Here is a 20,129-nt window from a genome sequence, read left to right on the forward strand (position 1 = left end):
CCATTTGGATATCTCTATGGAGGCATCCAGGATATTGTTTTTTTATTTTAATATTTAATTCTTTTTTTGGTACATAAATATGATATAAATAAATGAATTTTATCACCTTTGTGAAAATATGATAGGGGATAATTCATTTCTCAGGTCTTCATAGGAAATACTTTCAAGGCTTTAGAGGTAACATTTCTGTAGTCATATTACTCTGCCCTCCTTAATTTTCTTAGATACAGTAAATTTATTTTTTTGCTACTGGAATTCTAGTATTTTACTGCACATTACTAACAGTGCGGACACTTAAGAACATTTAAAAATCATCTCTAAAATGGATTTGTTAGCATCTTTGTTTAAAAACTTTTAAAAAATTAACCTTTTATTTCGAGGAATATTTGAATTAGTACTACAGTTTTGTTATTTTTAAATCAGTGATAAAAGTTTGATTTATAATGTGTGGCAACTTATGCCACAGTCTGAAAATATGGTTTCCTTAGTTGTGGGAAGAGAAGCAGGAGGATCCTGATGTATAAGAGAGGAAAAGTAGTTGATCTTGATCAGGTTGTTAGTACTTGGACAAGTACCAGATGTCTTGCTTCCATTCATGTAGCAACTTCAGAAATTGTGTTACTGTGGCTCTGAACCCCAAATCTTAATTTTGGGGGAAGTGCTTTTTCAACAGCCCATATTTCCATTTTACCCCCAATAGAGTTGACATGTAAGAAAAATTTTTATGACTCAACTGTGGAGTTACTTACCTGTTACTCTGGGGCCAGCTCCTAACAACATTTTAAGCAGATTTTGGAAATAATAGATATTGTTTGTGATAACATGGAAACACCAAAGAACAGTATTCGGAAGAAGAATATCTGATTGTGTGTTCTCTTTGCATATATTTGAATCCTTAGATATGACTTTGAATTTCTTTACTGAAAACTCTAAATTTTGCTCAGTTATTTGGGTAATTTAAGGTAACATAAATATGTATCATTTAACTTCCTTAAAAAAAGTTTTAAAAATGCACAGTAGTTTTATAGACAACTTGTTGGGGGGGGGGAATACAACTGAATTAGCATAGTAGTAGAGAGAAGAGATGCCTAAGTAATGGGGAGACCCGAGTTCTAATCTTATCTCTGCTATTAAATAATTGTATGACTGGGCGAGTCAGTGAACCCTTTTGGACATGAATTTTTGTTGGTAAAATGAAAAAGTAGTTAAATGAACTGAGGTCCCACCTAACTTTAAAATTCCACAATTGAGAAAACTCAGAGTACCAGTATTTTTGCAAATTCTATAAGCCCAATCTTAGTAAGTTTAGGTACCTCATGTGCCCGCTGTTTTATGCCTTCTTTACTCTTTTTTTTCAGGATTACTATAAAACAGGAATAATCCGTTGTCCTGATGGCATATCTATTCCCGAACTAAGAGAAGCATGTGACTATCTTTGTATCTCTTTTGAATATAGTACTATTAAATGTAGAGATCTCAGTAAGTATGATGTTTTTGTGTGTGAGGGTTTGTGAGCTAACAGTATATTGGAATGAAAAACTTGAAACAGTGCTATTTACCTGGACTTCAAATATTTGTTTAATTGAATTCTAAAGCACTCTAATACCGTGATGATTATTTATGAACGTTCACAGAGATCTTTGTAAGCTCTCACTGTAATTTTCTAAAACTTTCTTTCAGTTTTAGTAATTTAAAAAAAAAAATAGACTCTCCCAGATTTCCTCTTTAGCTGTTTCCTCTATCATTTATTGCCAGTCTCTATCTCCAAGCTCGGGAGCCCTGGGTTTGGCCAAGTATGGTATTTGGCTTCATTGGATCACATCAACTAAAAATTTTTATATATTTTTTTGTACTTGCCATGTAATATAACTTCTTAAGCCATTATGGAAGATACAAATAATTCTCAAGAACAGTGTTTGTCATTCAAGATCTTAGATTGAATACCAAATACATAGCCTTCACTTATACAAAGGGTTAAATGTCTTTATCCAAGAACTTCAACTGTAGTCTCAGAGTACAACCTAGAACTTTGTAAATCCTAACTCTGATTGATATGTTCCCCTCACCCCCTATCTAGCACCATTCCCTTTCACTGATATGTCATGCCTAAGAAAAAAGGTAATTATAACACAGAAAAGTCAGTATGTATGTAAGAATTATCAAATGTTGACTTGGATATTAAGTGGTTGAAAGAGTTCGGAAGGGGATGTCATTGTGAGCTACTAGGATTAGGGAAGAATTCAGAGGAGACAGGAAGTAAAGAGTGACTAGGAATGATTTAGCTAGAGTAGAGTAGAGAGGTCTGCTCATTTTTAGAATACAGATGTAAATGACCTACTTTGGAAATAACCTAGTTGGAGCAGAGACTATATCAAGACCAGAAGGTAGAAATAAATAGATGGGCCAGATCATGGAAGGTCTTTAAACCAAATTAATATTCTTACATATTACCGTATATGATTTGGGAAGCCATTTTAAAAGTATGCTGCATGTCTTCGTTGATTTATGTTCATCCCAGATATATGGTTATCTTCATTTCATTACTTAAACTCAACACTGGCTTGGCAGAGTGGGATCATACCTTCTCAAATATTGGTATGGTAGAAACCAAGTGGGAAAATTTATCAATCTTCTGTCATAAAACTTACCATATAGTGAAAGAACTCTGTGATAGTAGCTTCCCAACTAGGCTATAATTTCTTCATTGTTCACATTCTCTTCCCAGGCAAGCAGTATAATCCAGAAGAGGTTTTGAGAATCAGGGGTGAACGTAGGAATGAAAGCCTAGGGCTAAGAGAAATGAAAATCTAGTGTCCTGGGTGAAAATGGTATGGAAAATGAAATTTGAAGTATGTGTAAAGCACCAATTCAGAAGGCGCAGGAAGAAAGGCATCATCCATGTGGGAAACAATGGGGTTGCTACCAAAGACCAGAAAACTGAAGTTAACATTTAGTTTGAGAAGGAAGATAAGAGGCAGAGGCTGCATATGGAGTCATGGAAACATAGAGACACTGAAAGAAGAGATACTTGGGTGTTTCCTCTTTGTCTCATCTCTCTGTCAGCCTTGCTCTATTCTTAGTTTATAGCATTCTATTAGTTTGAATTGAGAACAACAACTGTACCTTTTCAACTTTGTGTCCATAGTGCCAGGGATATAGTAATGACATTTGTTGAATGAGAGAACTATTTTATTCCCTCATGCATTGTTCAGGACACTGGTCCACCCATTGGCGTCATTTTTAGTGTCCTTAGTCTTTTCCCTCTTTATAGAGAGTAATCCTCAGGCTCATGCATACTCAAATCTGACCTGGGTCTATCGAAAACATTCAAAAAACATATCATTTAAAACATTTTCAGTGTTTCGTTGAATTCTCTGAAGTTAATTTTTTGTAAGAATTAACATTTGTTACACTGACTCCTGCTTTAACTACTGTGTCTTTCCATTTATTTAGTTTTCTTTTCTATCTTCTTCTTCTATGGTCTTATTTATTCTTTGCCATTTTGTATTTTTGTTACTGTTGTGGGTAGAATGTTTAAAATTTCTAACTGCTAACATATAAGAAGAAAGTTACTGAATTTTGTGCATTTGTGTTTAGCCATCTAACAGAACTGTTTATTTCTAATAGTTTTTCAGTTTTTTCTTATATATAATTTGGTAGATAATTGACCCTGTTGTAAGTGACACTTTTTGTGTCTTTTTGTCTTACTAAATTGGCTATATTATTTTGAATAATGTTAGTGGTAATTCTGATATCCTGTCCTCATCTTTCCATTAAGGAAAGACATTTCCTTTAGATTTCACCGTTAAGTGTCTTGTTCTAAGTGCTGCCGTTCACCACTGTGGCTTCATGTATTACCTATACACCGTGGACTTCCAACTCCTTATCTCTTAATTCCTGAGTACCAGTTACACATTTCTAGTTTCTGTTTAACTTGTAATTTCTTTTTTCCCCCCTTTTTAATCAAGCTTTTAAGGAGTTCCATGCATATAGTACAGATAGTGATGAACAAGACAGACATTGTTCCTGCCTTTATGGAGTTTACAGTCTGGTGGGGAAGATAGCCATTCAACAAGTAATGAAAATCTGTGAAAAATGCCATGAAGAAATGATATGCTATGACAAGTGTATGGTAAAGGGGCTGTGGAGGATCATTATCTGAGTTAATGACATTAAAGCTGAGAGCTAAGGGAATGGAAAGGGTGAGAAGCTCTCCATTTAGCAGAAATGGTATTTATAGAGGCTTTCAAGTTGGAAGGAATATGACATGCTTAAGGCACTTAAAGAGGGGAAATGTGGCTTAGAGTGGAGGGGATGGAGTGTGGGTGGTGAGGTATTAAGCCAGAGAAGTTGGGAGAAAACAGAATTCATTCCCTGAATAAATCTTTATTGACTCTACAATCTGTACCAAACATTGTGCTAAGTTCTGGGGAGAAATAACAAACCAGGCAAAACTTCCTGTTCTAATGAAACTTATACTCCTTTAGGGGAGACAGACAATAGACAAGGTAAACAAGTAACATATGAACAAATGCATATAATATATAAGATAGTGATAAGTGCTGAAGAGGGAGGAAAAAAGTAAGGGAGGGACATAGAGTAGTCTGAGAGGCCTGGATTGCAGAGGCAAATTTAAATAAATTCAGAGCAGAGGTTAACAGTGAGTGCAAGTGTTGAAGCTTGCCTTTAATGTTGGAGAGCAGCAGACTAGTATAGTTAGAGTGGAGTGAATGAGAATGTCAGTAGTAGGAGATGAGGTCACAGGAACTATGTCACATGGGGCTTTTATCTTTTTGGCTTTTACCCTGAGTGAAATAGGAAGCCATTGGAGGGTTTTAAACAAAGAGGTGGTATGATCTCTAAGGCTGCCATGCTTTACCATTTCATGGGTGCACCATTCACACAATTCAATATAGAGTCATGCAGTGCCTCATTTCTAATCTGACTTAATGCTTTAAAAGAATATTCTTGTCTTTTGGGTTGGAAATGGGCTGGAAGGGAAATTAAGGTAGACACAACGAGGTAATTAGGAAGCTGTTAGCACTATCCGTGTAAGAGATGATGGTGACTTAAATCAGGGTGGAAGCAGTGAGAAGTGGTCAAATTCTGCATATATGGGATGCAGTTATAAGGATTTGCTTGTTAAGTGAATATGGGGTGGAAAAGAGAGAAGAGGACTTTAATTAACTGGAAGTGTAAAGTTGCCATTAATTGAGATGGAAGGAAGTCTCATGGGGAGCAGAAATTTAAAAGCTTGATTTTCAACATGTTAAGTTTGAAATACCTATTCAACATCCAGGTGGAAATGCTGAATGGGGGCATTGGGTATACATGTCTAAAGTTGAAGAGAGAAATGTGGACTAGATATTTAGATGTGGGAGCCATCAATATGTGGTTAGTATTTAAAGAAAGAAAAAATTTAAAGGACTGTACATACTCATCTGTAACCTTCTTTTTCATTACAACAGGCTTAAGGACCAAGTAGAAGATTTAGGACTTTTATTCTAAGAGTAGTGCAAGCCATGAAAAGCTTAAATTAGAGACACCTAATTAGATTTAGTTAGGCTGCTATGGGGGAAAATGAATTACACAGGAGCAAAAGCAAATGATGGAGGAATATAATTAGAAAGTTGTATTAGAGTTTGGGTAAGAGTTAACAATGACTTGGACTGTGGTGGGGACAGTGGGGATGGTTAACTACTATTATGTAACAAACCATTCCAAACTTAGTAGCATAAAGTGTGACCATTTTTATTTTGTGGGTCAAAAATTCAGACAGGGTACAACAGAGTTGGCCTGTGTCTCCGTTACAATATCTGAGGCCTCGTCTTGTGAAGAATTGAAAAGCTAGGGTGACTCAGAAAGCTGAAGGCGTCTTCACTCACATGTCTGCACTTTGAACTGGGACAACTCAAAGGATGGGTTCAGCTAGGACTGTCAGACAGAGTACTTGCATGTGACGTCTTCATGAAGCTTGGGCTTCTCCAAGCCTGGAGCCTGAATTCAGAGAGGAAGCATCTGGAGAGCGGGCCTTCTCAAAACCAGGACAAAGCCATGAGTCATGTAGCTGTCACCTCTGCCATGCTCCCCTGGTTACAGGCAAGTCAGCCTAGATTAAAGGGGAGAGGAAAATTGACTTACCCTTCTGGGAGGAGGTGTCAAGGTCACATCGCAGAAAAGCTTGTAGCATAAGAGATTCTACAGCTATCTTTGAAAAGTAGCATCTTCCAGAGAAGGAAATGATGTAATTCAAGATGTATTTAATAAAATGGACTTGATAGGGCTTGGGGAATGATTGAATTAAGAGATAAAAAAGGAATCAAATACTCATTCATTTCGTCTACAAATATTTAAGAGTCTATCATGTAACTAGCACTCTTCTGAGATGATTCTGAGAACTCAAGTGGATGATGATACCATTTACTAATTTGGAAAACACTGCAGAGAGAGACAGAAATGACGAAGTTCAGTATGGGGTACACTGAGTTTGAGGTGCCTGTGAGGGGGCATCCTAGTGGAGATTTCCAGGAGGCAGTTGAATATAATACATCTAGAATACAAAAGGCAGAATTAGTAGAATAAATTAGAGCATTGTCAGCATAAGAGAAGAAAAGAACTTAACATTTTCCTAAGAAATACCTATATTTAATGAACAGCTAGTGGAGGAAGAGTTAACAAAGGTGGCTGAAGACCTGCCAGAGAAGAGAAAGAAAACCAGGATTAATGGTATCAGATTCTCAGGGATGAGAGTGTTTTAAGAAAGAGGGAGTGGTCCATCAGGAAGTCAAATAAGATCAGGATTAGAAGATTGTTTATTGTCTTTAACAATTTAAGGGTCATTTGGAGACTATATTGAGGACAGTTTTGAGTGGTGAATGTGGAAGTCAGATTGGAATTGGTTGAGAAGTTAGGGGAAAAAGACTGTGTTTATATATGTAGGAGTTTGACTCTAAAGGGAATTTAAAAAATCAGAAGTAGCCAGCCTAGAGAGAGAGAGTTATTTAATCTTTTATTATATTAGTAATTATTATCTAACTAGCATGTAGTAGGGGGAAAGCTCTCATATGGGAGACTACAGATTTGAGTTTTAGTGTCTTTCTCTGACCCTCTCAGTAGTTCCTGAGGTGGTAGAGCCTTAGATAGGATGTTTCCATTGAAAATGGAATGAAAGAAAAATGATTATGTCAGTGCAGGTAATTTGTGCCTGCATATTTGGAAGGATAAAGTTGTTCATTATATCTGTATTTAAGAAGGGTCAAGTGAAGTGTATCTTTCATTGTTCTCAATTCTAGGGTCATGTAAGCTATGTAATTCCTGTACTGTGCTATATTTTGCTTGGCCTTTTGTGATTCTTACCTTAAAGCTAGTTGACCCTTTTCATCTCTCCCCTTCTCCTATACCGTGTTGTTTGTGAATAATTTTATGAGAAAGAAAACATGTGGGAAATAGAATGTGGGGGCTATTTTATTTTGTTTAGATAGTCTGAAAAAATATCCTTAGGATATACTTTTAAGATATAACTGCATACATTGGTGAAAAAGACAACATGTTATAATAAAAAAATATACCCTGGGCCAAGGATGGAGTGGCAGGGGGGAGTGTGGATTTAACTCTGATTTTGCAAAATAGTTTCATAACCATAGGCAGATTGCTTCATGATGTATAAAATGAAGGGGCTGTGTTGAATGTCTTTAATTGGCCCTTCTTGCTATAAAATTCTATGGTTCCATACGAATTCTTCCTGGGAGAAGGTTTGTTGACCGAAGAGTAACCACTATATTGTGAACTTACCTGATGTTTTGTTTGTGTTTATTGTTTCTGCTCTTCTTTTACTTGTCAATCACCCAAGAAATTGAGATGGTTTTGTGGGTTTTATTTCAGGTGCCCTAATGCATGAGTTATCAAACGATGGTGCTCGTAGACAGTTTGAATTTTATCTGGAAGAAATGATCCTGCCTCTCATGGTAGCTAGTGCCCAAAGTGGGGAACGTGAATGTCACATAGTGGTGCTTACAGATGATGATGTGGTTGATTGGGATGAAGAATATCCACCACAGATGGGAGAAGAATATTCACAAAGTAAGTACTGTGGCATATTTTCTCTCTTGAATCATCAAAATTTGTTTCTCTTTTATATTGTTGATCAAAGGCCAGTTTTTATAAAGAAATATTGAACTCTTACTTACACCAGGAGTTGGCAGACTACAGCCTGTAGGTCACATCCATCCTTTTGCCTGTTTTCATAGTTTTATGCATTGTCTATGCTGCTTTTGCGCTACGATGGCAGAGTAGAGTAGTTGGAATGAAGACCGCATGGCTAGCAAAATACAAAGTATTTACTATGTGGCCCTTTATAGAAAAACTGTGCCCACCCCTGTTATGCACAGAAATGGTTTGTTCTTTGTTGAATATCTGAATCTTGATGATTTTTTTCTTTGCATTTAGAAGCATCCAAGAGAGGTAGATCCTAGAATAGTAGATAATAAAAAATGAACTGGGTTTTTTTTTTTTTTTGGAGGGCAGGGAATGAACTTTTATTTGTGTATAAAATTAGAAGCTTCCACTCATTGATTTCAAAAATGACTAAGTTTTAAGATGTTCCTTTTTAATATCATATATGTTCCTGCAGGATACAATGACCCTTCCTTCCAAAAGCACAGATGACCAAAAACGCACATCTTCAGTAACAGTGACTAATCTTTTTTTACTGTGCTTCCAAACTTTTTCTATTTAGAACCTTCTGATTTTTTTTAGAAAATTTATTTTATATATATATATATATATTATACATATATGTGTAGAATCCACCAATATAGTGTTTTTGAACAATTTCATAGATTGAGAAGAGTTTAAAAAAAATGATTTGAGGAGCAAGGAGCTAGCCCAGCATCTTGTTCTGTCCTCTAGTCTCTGTTGACTCGGTAAGGATTAGGGTTTAAGTAAAAAGTACAGGATTATGGAAAGTACTAGAACTCCTTTATCCTTTTCTAAAAATAAAGAAGACTCCAAGTGGTATTCTTTTTGAATATTCCGAATATTTTCAGAAGATTATTTTAACACAAATTATGGTAGTACTTTTCAGAATTTGCATTGAGGTGTTTCCATTGCATGATATACTTATGAGTACAGTGATTCCTCTGTAGACATTTGTGATAATAGACATTTATGTTGTTGTTTCCTCATTCCTAGGCTCTTTTCTGACAATGGTTTTCTGTAATAATATGTGGAATAAAAAGTTGAACAAAACAGGAAAAATGAAAGAAATACTCTAAATTTTTGAATGAACAAATTTACTATTTGTATTTTAGTTTTCAGAACATTTGATTCCAAGAGAGCAGAGCCATCCATAGAACACAGAGATGATATCATACTGACATAGGAATAATAATAATAGATCTGACTTTTCCTTTTTTCATCTCTGTTTTCTGGGTTTTTTTCCTTTGTTTGTTTCTTAAGCTTTGAAGTTTAAAAGGACTGAAAACATTTTTACTTAATTTGTTCAAATATGTTTCATTTTGCGCCAAGATATTCCAGCCTAAAGAAGATAGATTTGAGGAGACAGAGATAGATAGCCTCTTCCACCTGATTTTCCTAAATGTGACATTATAATGTCAAAAAATCTTTCTCAAAACATAAGTAATTTTAAGGGTATAATAATAATCACAAATTTACCCCATGAGTAGCTACTATATACGTTTTTCCCCCCTTTTATTGGCTCTTAAACCAGCATGTTTGGTTTGTGAGTGTGTTTTTCTTTTTTTGAAAAAACCTTTGCAGTTCACCTTTTAAGGGAGATAACTCCACCTGAAAGAGAGAAGGCGAGGAAGGTCCATCAGTCTAACTCCCTGAAGTGCCCAGCACATTTGGAAGACTCAACATGTTGTCAGTGGAATGTCTGTCCTTTGCAAAGCCAGTTTGCTCTAAACAGACTAACCTAGGCAGAACATGCTCGAATCTGCCAATTTTAACATCAGTATTAAATGGGGCTGTTCGCCTGAATGGAAAACAGTTTGTGGGGAGGGTCTTTGCCTTTGGGGGGAATTATTAATAGTTGCTCAATCCATGAAATGTAAGATGTATCCATTTCTGACAAGGCAGTTTTTTTTTCCCCCTGTAGATAAGGCCTTGTAGGCATCATAGCAAAGTCCTTTTACTTTGCCTGCTTGATAATGATGTGATATTGATACCTTCTTTAGGTTATCTTTATTTGAAGAAAGTGGGGCTGATCCCATTCCAAGAAGTTTGTGTATGATATATCTTTCAGGAGATTCTTCCTATGGATTGGGTTACCTGATTGGTTATTAAGGCTTTCTTGTTTCAACTTATGTAGACATTTGCTTGTATATTAACTGTACTGAATTGTCCTGTCATGTTGGCTAGTCATCCTTTGGCATCACTGCATCCATTATTTGGGCTTTTAGAGTTGTCAGGCCCCTTTGATGATCAAGATAAGTAATCTCCAAGTACTTTCATTTTAATAAGAAAATATTTTTTTCTTTTTGTTTACAGTTATTTATAGCACAAAATTATATAGATTTTTCAAGTACATTGAAAACAGAGATGTGGCCAAGTCAGTTTTGAAGGAGAGGGGTCTTAAGAAGATTAGGTTGGGAATAGAAGGTAAGATATTTTCACTATTTTCTATTAATTATCTTTGGGGAAAAAAAAGTTTAAAAACCGGATCCCATATAGAATATAGTTGGAATACTTTAAGAAAAAGGCAAATGATTACCAAATGCTCATGCAATAGCTGTAAAAATAACAAAAATCAGCTTCCTGTATCTGAGAAGATAAATAGAATTCCATGAGAAATTATTATTTATTCTATAAGATTCCCTAGCAATACAGAGATATGAATTTGTCTTTTCTGCTATAACTCGGCCTATTGCATTTTTTACTAAGCCCAGGTAGTATATCTGGCATGCATGTGTCTATATTCCCATAAGATTGGCAGGATTCTTTGCCTAGCAGTGATCTTTGGAGCTCCTCAAAGCCCAACAGAACTAAAAACTAGTATTTTCTGAAAATTCATGTAAAAGCTGTACTAGTAGCTTACTGATGTCTTAAGGTATGATAATAGTTTGCTTATTTTCAAATTAGTGAACTGTAAATGTACTTCGTCATACTTATATGCTTATTACTTTTTTAGATTGCTTATTTTATGATTTAAATGAATTTTTCCAGACACCATGTCAGATGCTTCTTTTACTTTAAAGTGGCCTTACTAAAAATAAAATAGCTTTCTTGGCAAACCATAGTGTAAAGAGTAAAGGTTCTAGAGCCAGATTGCTTGTGTTCAAATCCTGTGATTTAATAGCTTATGACCTTGGCCAAGGCACTTCTCTGTGCCTCAGTTTCTTCATCTAAATGGGAGCACTGCTAAGTACTTCATAGGATTATTGTAAGGATAGAATGAGTTAATACATGAAAAACACTTTTTAAGTGGGGCCTGCCACATAGTATGTGTTTGTGATGGGTGATAATGAGGACTGTGGTGTTCAGGTCAGTGACCCAGATGAACTGTTACAGATCACAGGAATGGGCTGCTGAGATAAATGGGAAAGAATGACCAGAAACAGGGTCTTTGCAAGAAGGAGACATAGTTTCACCAGGATGTGTCCTCTTCAGTCATTTTGCAAATAATGGGATTTATCTGTTGGGTTTCAGAACTTAAGAGCAGTTGGAAAGAGCTACTTTAGATTGGGAGAACAGGGAAGCAGGGATTTGATCTGAAACCTGATGACAAATGGATTAGACCTAGATTGTAAAAAGCCTTATTTATATACTGTGCTAAAGAATTTGAACCTTCTCCCTTTAAGCATGGGGAAACCATTGGCAGTTTTTAAGCAAGGGTGTAATATGATTACCCTTGTTAGATCAGTGATTCTACATGGAGGACAGATTGGCACACAATGAGATGGGAATTTTAAAGACTTTCTCATAGTTCCAAGAGCATTCAAGGACAAGGGAATAGAGGTGGAAACCTTTGTGATCTCTAGTGCTGCCCTTCAGATGGTAATTGAGTGGAAGTGTGAAATGTAGATGTTCTACAAAAGGTCTTTAGAAGGGATTTAGTCCTGCTTGCCCTTGTGCCCCCTTCCCCTCAACCATACACACACACTCTGTACATGGCTAAATATACTAGCTACCAAGATGCCTGTGTACATCCCACTATGCAGGAATCCTTAATAAAGTCGCTACTATGTGCAGCCTTTGTGTTCTTTTCTGATTCCAACTCTGGTCTAACTATGGCCCATGGGCCAAATCCAACCCATTACTTCTCTTTTTAAAAATATTTATTGGAACATAAACAAGCTCATTAATTTATGTATTGTCTGGGGCTGATTTCACTTTACAGTGGCATAGTTGAGTGGGTTGATAGAGACCATATGGACCACAAGCCTGAAATATTTACCATCTGGCCTGTCACAGAAAATGTTTGCCAGTACTTGGTCTAAACTAGTAATACTTGTTAGTAGAAAGAAAGAGCTTGTGATCACTTCTAAGGAAAGTATGACTATTTAGAGAAATTCCCTTACTGATAAATGACTGAAATTTTTCCAAAACCAGTATGGTCCTTATCAGTTGCTACTCTTAAGTGATTATGATCCAAAAGGAGGAAGGTATAATGAATCAGGGAAAGCTGTGTTGGCTTGGGGGGATAAAAAGTTAAGGATTATGTTTTATTTGGTGGCCTTACTGAGGACTGTAGCTTGGGATACAGCCTCTCAGATAGTTCTGAGAAACTGTTCCCAAGAGGTAAGAGAGTTAGGATACGTAGGAGGCTTTGCTGAGGGAAAAAAAAAAGATTACTGCTTGTCACAAAAAACAGACATCTCAAGTTAATGATTTTAGTGCTTCTTTGGGAAGATCCAAGAGTCTGGGCTCATGGAAATTTATTCCTTTGATATGCATCTTAACTGTCTTGGGCTAGTAACCTGTTTTTCTCCATCCTGAATTCCCCCCAGGGTGCACCATTGGGTGTGGAAGGGGCAGGGGTGACATTCCTTGTGTACTAAAATGGGAGGCAACATTTTTTTCATCCACAGCTGCTGCAGAATTGCCAATTTGAATGACTGCTTGGTTGTTGAGAATGGTAATGTTAAAATGATACAGGTGTTAAAATATACTGACTTTGCTGACTGAAGTGCAGAAGTGCCTGGAACTTGTGAAGCTAGAGAGCTCTATAGCTCCTTATCATTTAACCAGAAAAAGTAAAGAAAAAACCCAGAACAATATAAAGATGAGATATAGGTTTAAGGAAGTAGAAAGCTGATGTGTCAGTAAATTGTAGGCCTTGAGGCCAGATCCTGTGAAGGGAAGGGTTCAGGGATATTAAGGATACACAACTAGAGACCAGGATGCACTGGATTACATACCATTGCATTTGGGACCCGCCCCCTCCATGCTCTTACTTTAAGAATGTTTTTCTGGGTGTTGTGGCAGTAATGAACCCAACTAGTGTCCATGAGGACATGGGTTCGATCCCTGGCCCTGCTCAGTGGGTTAGGGATCCGGTGTTGCCATGAGCTGTGGAGGTCACACACGAGGCTTGGATCTGGCATTGCTGTTGTGTAGGCCAGCAGCTGCAGCTCTCATTCAACCCCTTGCCTGGGAACCTCCATATGCTGCAGGTGTGGCCCTAAAAAGGCCAAAAAAAAAAAATGTTTTTCTGGTGATTGGTGGATGGTGGAAAGTTTTGTGAATTATATCAGTAGGATTTTAGTTTCTTGCTATTGAACTGATGACCAAGGGGATAGATTATTGGTTTCCCTTCTTTGTTTTAATTTCTGTTTGTTTAGGAACTAGAGTAGAATATCCCTCTTTAGGTTAAATTGGATAGGAAATGTGGGGACCCATGTACATGTACCTACCTGTGTGTGCATATCCTCAGTTTGTAAAACCTTTCTCTCCTTCAGGTTATCCTACTTACAAAGAAAAAGTAAAGAAAAGGCCTGGGGGCCGCCCAGAAGTGATTTACAACTATGTCCAAAGACCCTTTATTCGAATGTCTTGGGAGAAGGAAGAAGGAAAGAGTCGGCATGTAGACTTTCAGTGTGTAAAGAGTAAATCCATCACCAACCTTGCAGCAGCTGCCGCAGACATTCCCCAGGACCAGCTGGTAGTCATGCACCCAACTCCCCAGGTGGATGAGCTGGATATTCTCCCTATCCATCCCCCTTCTGGCAGCAATGACCTCGATCCTGATGCACAGAATCCAGTGCTGTGATGCTGATGTTCCTTGAAACCATAGCATGCTACTCTTCACAGTGACGTTGCACTCTCCTCATTCTGCACTGCAAGGCCACTCTCTTCATTGTGAGATGCACATAACGATGTTTAGGATATTGCAGTGTAGGCTTTTTTAAAAGACCAAAGGTAGCCGATTGGTTTTTTAACTGAGTACAACTCTAGCATCCTGAGGTTCCAGTTACATAAACGTATTTGTTTACTAGTGGGTTTGTGGAATTGGTTCTTTGTATGGGGGACAGTCCTTTTTCACACATCTAGATCTTTTCTGAAGTGGTGGAAATTGGCAGCTGGGGTACTTTCAGTCTAGATTGATAGTTACCACACCCCAGGTAAAATGTAGAATATTACATGGTTGCACTTTATAAATGGTGGTTAAATGGAACTGTTCAAGCCATTTTTCTAGTTGTGATGCACAATATAATTTAAATAAGTGCTTCTTTCAAAGTATTCTTTCAGTAAATTGTGTATAGTTTGCTGCCCACGATGAGCAAAATGTGTTTGTCCTTGGGCTTATTTGAATGATTAAAATGAGATTCAGTGCCCATATCTTATCAGTTATCTCCAGTGCCGTTTTCACCCTTTTAGAGTGAGTCATAATGCAAGGAGTGTGAACATCAGAAGTGGTTTATTATCCAGTCTGCCTTACCCTTAATCTGTTCACAGATATTTATTTACTAATGATTTTTTTTTCCCCAAGAGTTATGGGATAGGAAAATGGCGTGTCTGCTCTTCATTTACTAAATGATTGTAAACTGGTTTTTTCATCAAAATAAAATTCCATTGTTTTAACGTTTCTGATCTTTATAACCGCCTTCAACCACTTTTTTTTTTTTTGTCTCAGATTTCCTATCTTGTTGACATCAGTATAACCAGAAGCCGGACAGTAGCTCAAGAAACTCCAGTTTGGTATATGTATGATGATGTACTTATATTCCCTACTAATTATAAAGTATACTATAAATCCAAAATATTGTGAGAGCTGAAAAGAGAACATTTTCTAGTCCAACCTAATATGAACAGTAACATACTTTTACTAGGTCCTACATAGTAGCCTTGAGTTTCTGAGCCAAATTCTGATTCTAGTTCAGTGCATTTTCCATTTTACTGTGCTGTTCTGACAAATTATTCATGAAAATGCTATTTTAAAAATATTCTGTAGCCCAGCTCAAGAAGAAATCAGAATATTAGGTGTTTTAAGTGAACCAAGACCGAATGTCTGAAGTCATACAACTGTGAGTATGGGGAAGGGGAGTTAGAGAAGCCAGTTTTGTTCTAATCCAGTTTGTAATTTCAGAGGACTTGAAATTTATGTTTAAACAGTAACATCTTTGTTCTCACATAAAGTTGCAACAATTTGGAAATTATTTTTACAGTGCAGCTAAACTAGTAACTCAGGGAAATCATGTACCTCCTGGAATTGTTATGAAGGCCAGCAAAGCACTGTAAATGTTTGGATTTTTGTTTCTGTTTTTTTTTCTTTCTTTCACTTTTTAGGGCCACACCCAAGGCATTAGGGAAGTTCCCAGGCTAGGGGTCGAATTAGAGCTGCGGTTGCTGGCCTCCACTACAGCAGTGCAGGATCCGAGCCGTGTCTGCAACCTCCACCACAGCTCATGGCAACACTGGATCCTTAACCCACTGAGCAAAGGCCAGGGATCAAACACGCATCCTCCTGGATGTTAGGTTTGTCAGTACTAATCCACACAACAGTAATGGTGGAATGCCAATACTGTAAATGCTTTTGGCCTGGATTGTCCTTCAACACCCACTGTGGAAAACTGATGATCCAGCCCTGTAGGGTTTTTTCCCCCTAATTATTTGAAATGTGCAAGTGTTTATAGAACAAGGGAAACATTTATTAAAAATATTTAACTAATACATTATACTTAAACCCATATTTATAGTAAAGGATTCTTACAAGGAAGAATAAACGGCTTTATGATACAATTAGTATAAGAAATATCCACATTGGGGACTTCTTTGTAGTGTAAAAACACCATACATCTGAAATGACCATTTGCATATAAAAGCTACCAATGATGCTTCTGTGCACAATGATTAAAAAATTCAACACAAACAGAATCCAAAATATACAATTAATGCAAGCTATCCACAGCTAGCCCAATAATCAATGATGAGGAAACACTGGAGCAGGCTTAGTTCCACTTTGTCTGAAGTTACACATAGTAAGATTGACTTGTATCAATGGCTCTGAGATGGCTTTTATGAAGACAGTACATAAAAGCTGTTCTCTCCTTGTCCAGTAAGCTTCACAGACTGTAAAACTCCATCAGTAATGCACTTTGATACTGTAGCTGTTGCCAAAGCAACATGTAGTGTTTACAGCGGCCATGGCAAGTCGCTAAAGTCAACAGGGCCACCCAGCCCAGCATCTGCTTCCAAGAGGCTCATTATGACAGCCATTGCTGCTTCATCATTACTGGGACTGCTTGAGCCTTGATCGTTGTCTATCATGTCTATGCCTATGTGAGGGTTCTCACCTATGGGGGGAGATAAAGACTGGTCAGTGATAGTACCAAAGCATGTTTAACTACAGTAAGCAGTTCCTAAGCACACTTAATAACTTTCTTAACAGTAGGGTGAGAAGGATGAGAGATGCTGCTTGGGGGCTGGATTGCCACATATGTTTTAACCTTGGTGTTTTTCAGAGGGAAGAACCAACTTTTTAAGAACAAAGTACTTAAAACACCATAAAAATTAAAAGTATCTGAGTTGACCTCATTTTAATAATCTGATATAACCAGCTATAAGGAGGGAGTTAAAGAAGGAAAGAAATAGGAAGGTAGAGATTAGGGGGGAAAGATTTAGAAAGGTAAGTAGAGAAAAAGATGAGTAGGATGGGAGAAGCAAACTCTTATTTTCTTTTTAGGGCCTCACCTGTGGCACATGGAAGTTCCCAGGTGAGGTTGAATCGGAGCTACAGCTGCCGGCCTGCACCACAGCCATAGCTACACCAGATCCGAGCCACGTCTGTGACTTACACCACAGCTCATGGCAACTCGGGATCCTTAACCCACTGAGCAAGGTCAGGGATCAAACCTGCAGCCTTATGGCTAATAGATTTGTTTCCACTGCCCCACAACAGGAACTCCAGGAGAAGCAAACTCTTTATCCCTTAATGACTTTTAATATCCTCTGAAATGCTGACTGATCACCGTTTTAGGCATTATCTCTGAACCTCCATCCGATATCCCCTCTGAAGAGATTATGTTCCACATGCTGGGAGAAAGCCTGTGTCAAGGCTCCTCTAGCATCCTCCTGAGTTGCAGGGACAAACCTGGACCTGCACCAGCACCAGCACCCAATCATTAAACTTGTTCTTATCAAGTTTACCTAGAACTAGCTCGTTTTGCATGTTTAGTTCTTAAGATTGACTTTATGCCAGATTTTTTTTTTAAAAGCTCATTGCAATGGAAATAGGTAATAATGCTACTTACCAAGAATAGAAGAGCTATCAGAATATGGATAACCTGGGTTCTCCTGAGCCTGTCCTGGGAGTAGGCCACTAGAAGGAATGTCTGGAGTCCCTCCATTTAAAATCTACAAACAAAAGTGAAGTTTTCACATCATCAACATTTTGCATCAGTAGTATATGTGATGTCACCAAGAAAATGAAGCAGGTTGAAAAGAGGAAGGTGAGAAAAAGCTTAAAATGGCTTTGGTTTCTTACTGGATGATTTCACCTAAGAGACTATTAGGAATGGTCACGGTAAGGAAAAAAAAAAAACAACACTCTCCCCCAAACTGTTCTCCTTTTTGTATTCCATTCAGCCCACACAGGCAATTTAAGGGCTGAATAAAATCCCTAGAGCATTCATTAACTTGAATCATGCTGTTCACATGTTCTTTAAGGCCAAGGACTAAACCTCAGTGAGCCCAGGTGGGCAGGTCCCCTGTAAGGGAGTAAAACGTCTTATAGCAACAGATGTTGCTAAAGAAGAAATAAAGATCATTATACTGTGAAGAGACACAGCTCTGAGGAGTCGCAAATAAACAAAACACTAGAGATAAATCACTAGTTAAACCTCAAATGCCAGTTTCAGTAATCAGTTGTTGAGAGACTGCTGAGAATTTTTATTACCACTCCTCAGAAGCAGAGCTCTCTGTCTCCCTCCAGCTTCCTCCTCCTGACATGAGTCTCACAAACACCTTTGAGAAGTATTTGGATGTAAGTGAGGAAACGGTTTGGTAGAGGCTTGGATTTTAGGAGGCAGTGATTGCAGGCCTTGCCGGTATATGGCATTACAACCACCCCATAACAACTTTTTGACAAGATTGTCAAAAAGACTACACTCTGAAAAATGAGGAAGCCAAAGAATTTATTTAGGCTATATCATTATTTGCTATATTTGAAGTTGAAACTAATATATTTTTGGAATATGAAAAACTTATTACATATTACCATGAAAAGCAATTTAATGAAAAATAATTTTCCAAAGCATCAAAAAGTGAGAAATGTCGTTTTACATTTTTTTGCAAATCAAATGTCTGGCTTAACAGTTTAACTGGATTCTCATTTGCTTCTCAATTCAAGCTGTTTAGATATGTTTGAAAAGCACTTATGAAGGAAATCAGGGCTCTCTAGATACGCAGTTGGAAAAGGGAGATGTATTTTAATAGTCTTTTCAAATAATCATGGTCTGCCTCTTTGATATTACATCAAAACTCAGCAAGTGGAAGTTTCTTAAAGATCAGCTGCAATGTGGGATTTGAAACCATATGAGTTTATCTTGGCATTTATGATGGATCTTTTACCTCTGTGTGATTTTGAAATATCTTACATTGGTCATTTGCAAAATACTGGTTCACTAAGCTACGCAGGATCTTCCAAACATAGGCACATTTCACTGTCCAGCATCAAAACATCACTATTGCTGGAGAACCTATTGTGGCTCAGCAGAAACGAATCTGACTAGCATCCATGAGGACACAGGTCCAATCCCTGGCCTCACTCAGTGGGTTAAGGCTCTGGCATTGCTGTGAGCTGTGGTGTAGGTCGCAGACGCTGCTTGGATCTGGTGTTGCAGGCAGTGAGCTACAGCTCTGATTCAACCCCTAGCCTGAGAATCTCCACATGCCACAGGTGCAGCCCTAAAAAGAAAAAACAAAACAAAAAAAAAAATCACCATTGTTGATATTACCTATATCATCAAATAATATCTTTTAAGTTTGGGAAAGCATTTGAGCTCAAAGCAGTAGATCGAAATTTTCTAAAAATTCTAAATTTTGCTTGAAAGTTAAAATTTTATCACTATCATTGTTTTCCTTGAAATCACAGGTTCATTAATTTTCAAGAAATTGCATGTTAAATACTCAAGTCTGAAAACCACAGTTTGTGATGATAAAAATGATGTCCTATGGAAAAGGCATTTGGTTCAGCTTATAACTTAAATAGTCACACAAGTGCTTCCTCGAGACAACCGTCATACTTTAAGCACAAGTGCTTTAAGCGTACTTGCCATTTTGTAACAGTAGTAAAAAGATTTAGTCAAGGATATTATAAGACTATTTTACTGATTTATGAAGAACATTCTAAGTAGCTTTTAAATTTACCATTTTTTTTATTGTGAGTATGTGGTGGTGAGATCCAGTGAGTACTAGTACAGTACAAGCGTGATTTTTGCAAAAGCACCCGTAGTTTTACCCAACATTGCTTTTGTACTATCAGTTCATATTTCAACACAGTGAGAAAAAGTGTTTTAGCATTATGATGGAAATAATTTTGGCCATGCAGACCCCTGAAAAGATCCCTTCTCCCCCACCCCCACCAAAAAGCCACAGAGGATTAGGCAACTGCTGCTTTATCTGACCCTGCCTTGGTGCCTCTACATGTCTTAACTCTCCCTGAACCTCTG

The 20,129-nt window shown here is 37.4% G+C and overlaps 2 protein-coding genes across 29 annotated transcripts in view; one reads left to right on the plus strand and one right to left on the minus strand.

Moving 5' to 3' along the window:
* Positions 1-15,042, plus strand: part of BTBD10 (BTB domain containing 10) — a 93,472-nt gene extending 78,430 nt beyond the window's left edge. For 5 of the 6 annotated variants that reach the window (XM_085012067.1, XM_005661121.4, XM_003122969.7 and 2 more), the window contains 4 exons: positions 1,359-1,479; positions 7,882-8,079; positions 10,510-10,620; positions 13,920-15,042. In XM_085012067.1, the coding sequence (XP_084868193.1) occupies positions 1,359-1,479; positions 7,882-8,079; positions 10,510-10,620; positions 13,920-14,230 (741 nt within the window). In that variant the 3' untranslated portion in view covers positions 14,231-15,042. Of the gene's footprint in view, positions 1-1,358; positions 1,480-7,881; positions 8,080-9,777; positions 9,883-10,509; positions 10,621-13,919 lie in introns of all 6 variants that reach the window. The other variant, XM_021083307.2, reaches the window with a different exon arrangement.
* A 1,045-nt stretch (positions 15,043-16,087) lies between these two features.
* ARNTL (aryl hydrocarbon receptor nuclear translocator like) overlaps positions 16,088-20,129 on the minus strand; it is a 129,048-nt gene continuing 125,006 nt past the window's right edge. For 22 of the 23 annotated variants that reach the window (XM_085006424.1, XM_085006397.1, XM_021076231.2 and 19 more), the window contains 2 exons: positions 17,712-17,814; positions 16,088-16,754 (listed from right to left, as the gene is read on the minus strand). In XM_085006424.1, the coding sequence (XP_084862550.1) occupies positions 16,594-16,754; positions 17,712-17,814 (264 nt within the window). In that variant the 3' untranslated portion in view covers positions 16,088-16,593. 23 annotated transcript variants of the gene reach the window in all.

Source organism: Sus scrofa, chromosome 2, assembly GCF_054392235.1.
Source record: "Sus scrofa isolate SSC_HxYL_T2T_F1_AM1 chromosome 2, Sscrofa_HxYL_maternal_Yorkshire_Landrace_v2.0, whole genome shotgun sequence".
NCBI classification, from domain to species: Eukaryota; Metazoa; Chordata; class Mammalia; order Artiodactyla; family Suidae; genus Sus; species Sus scrofa.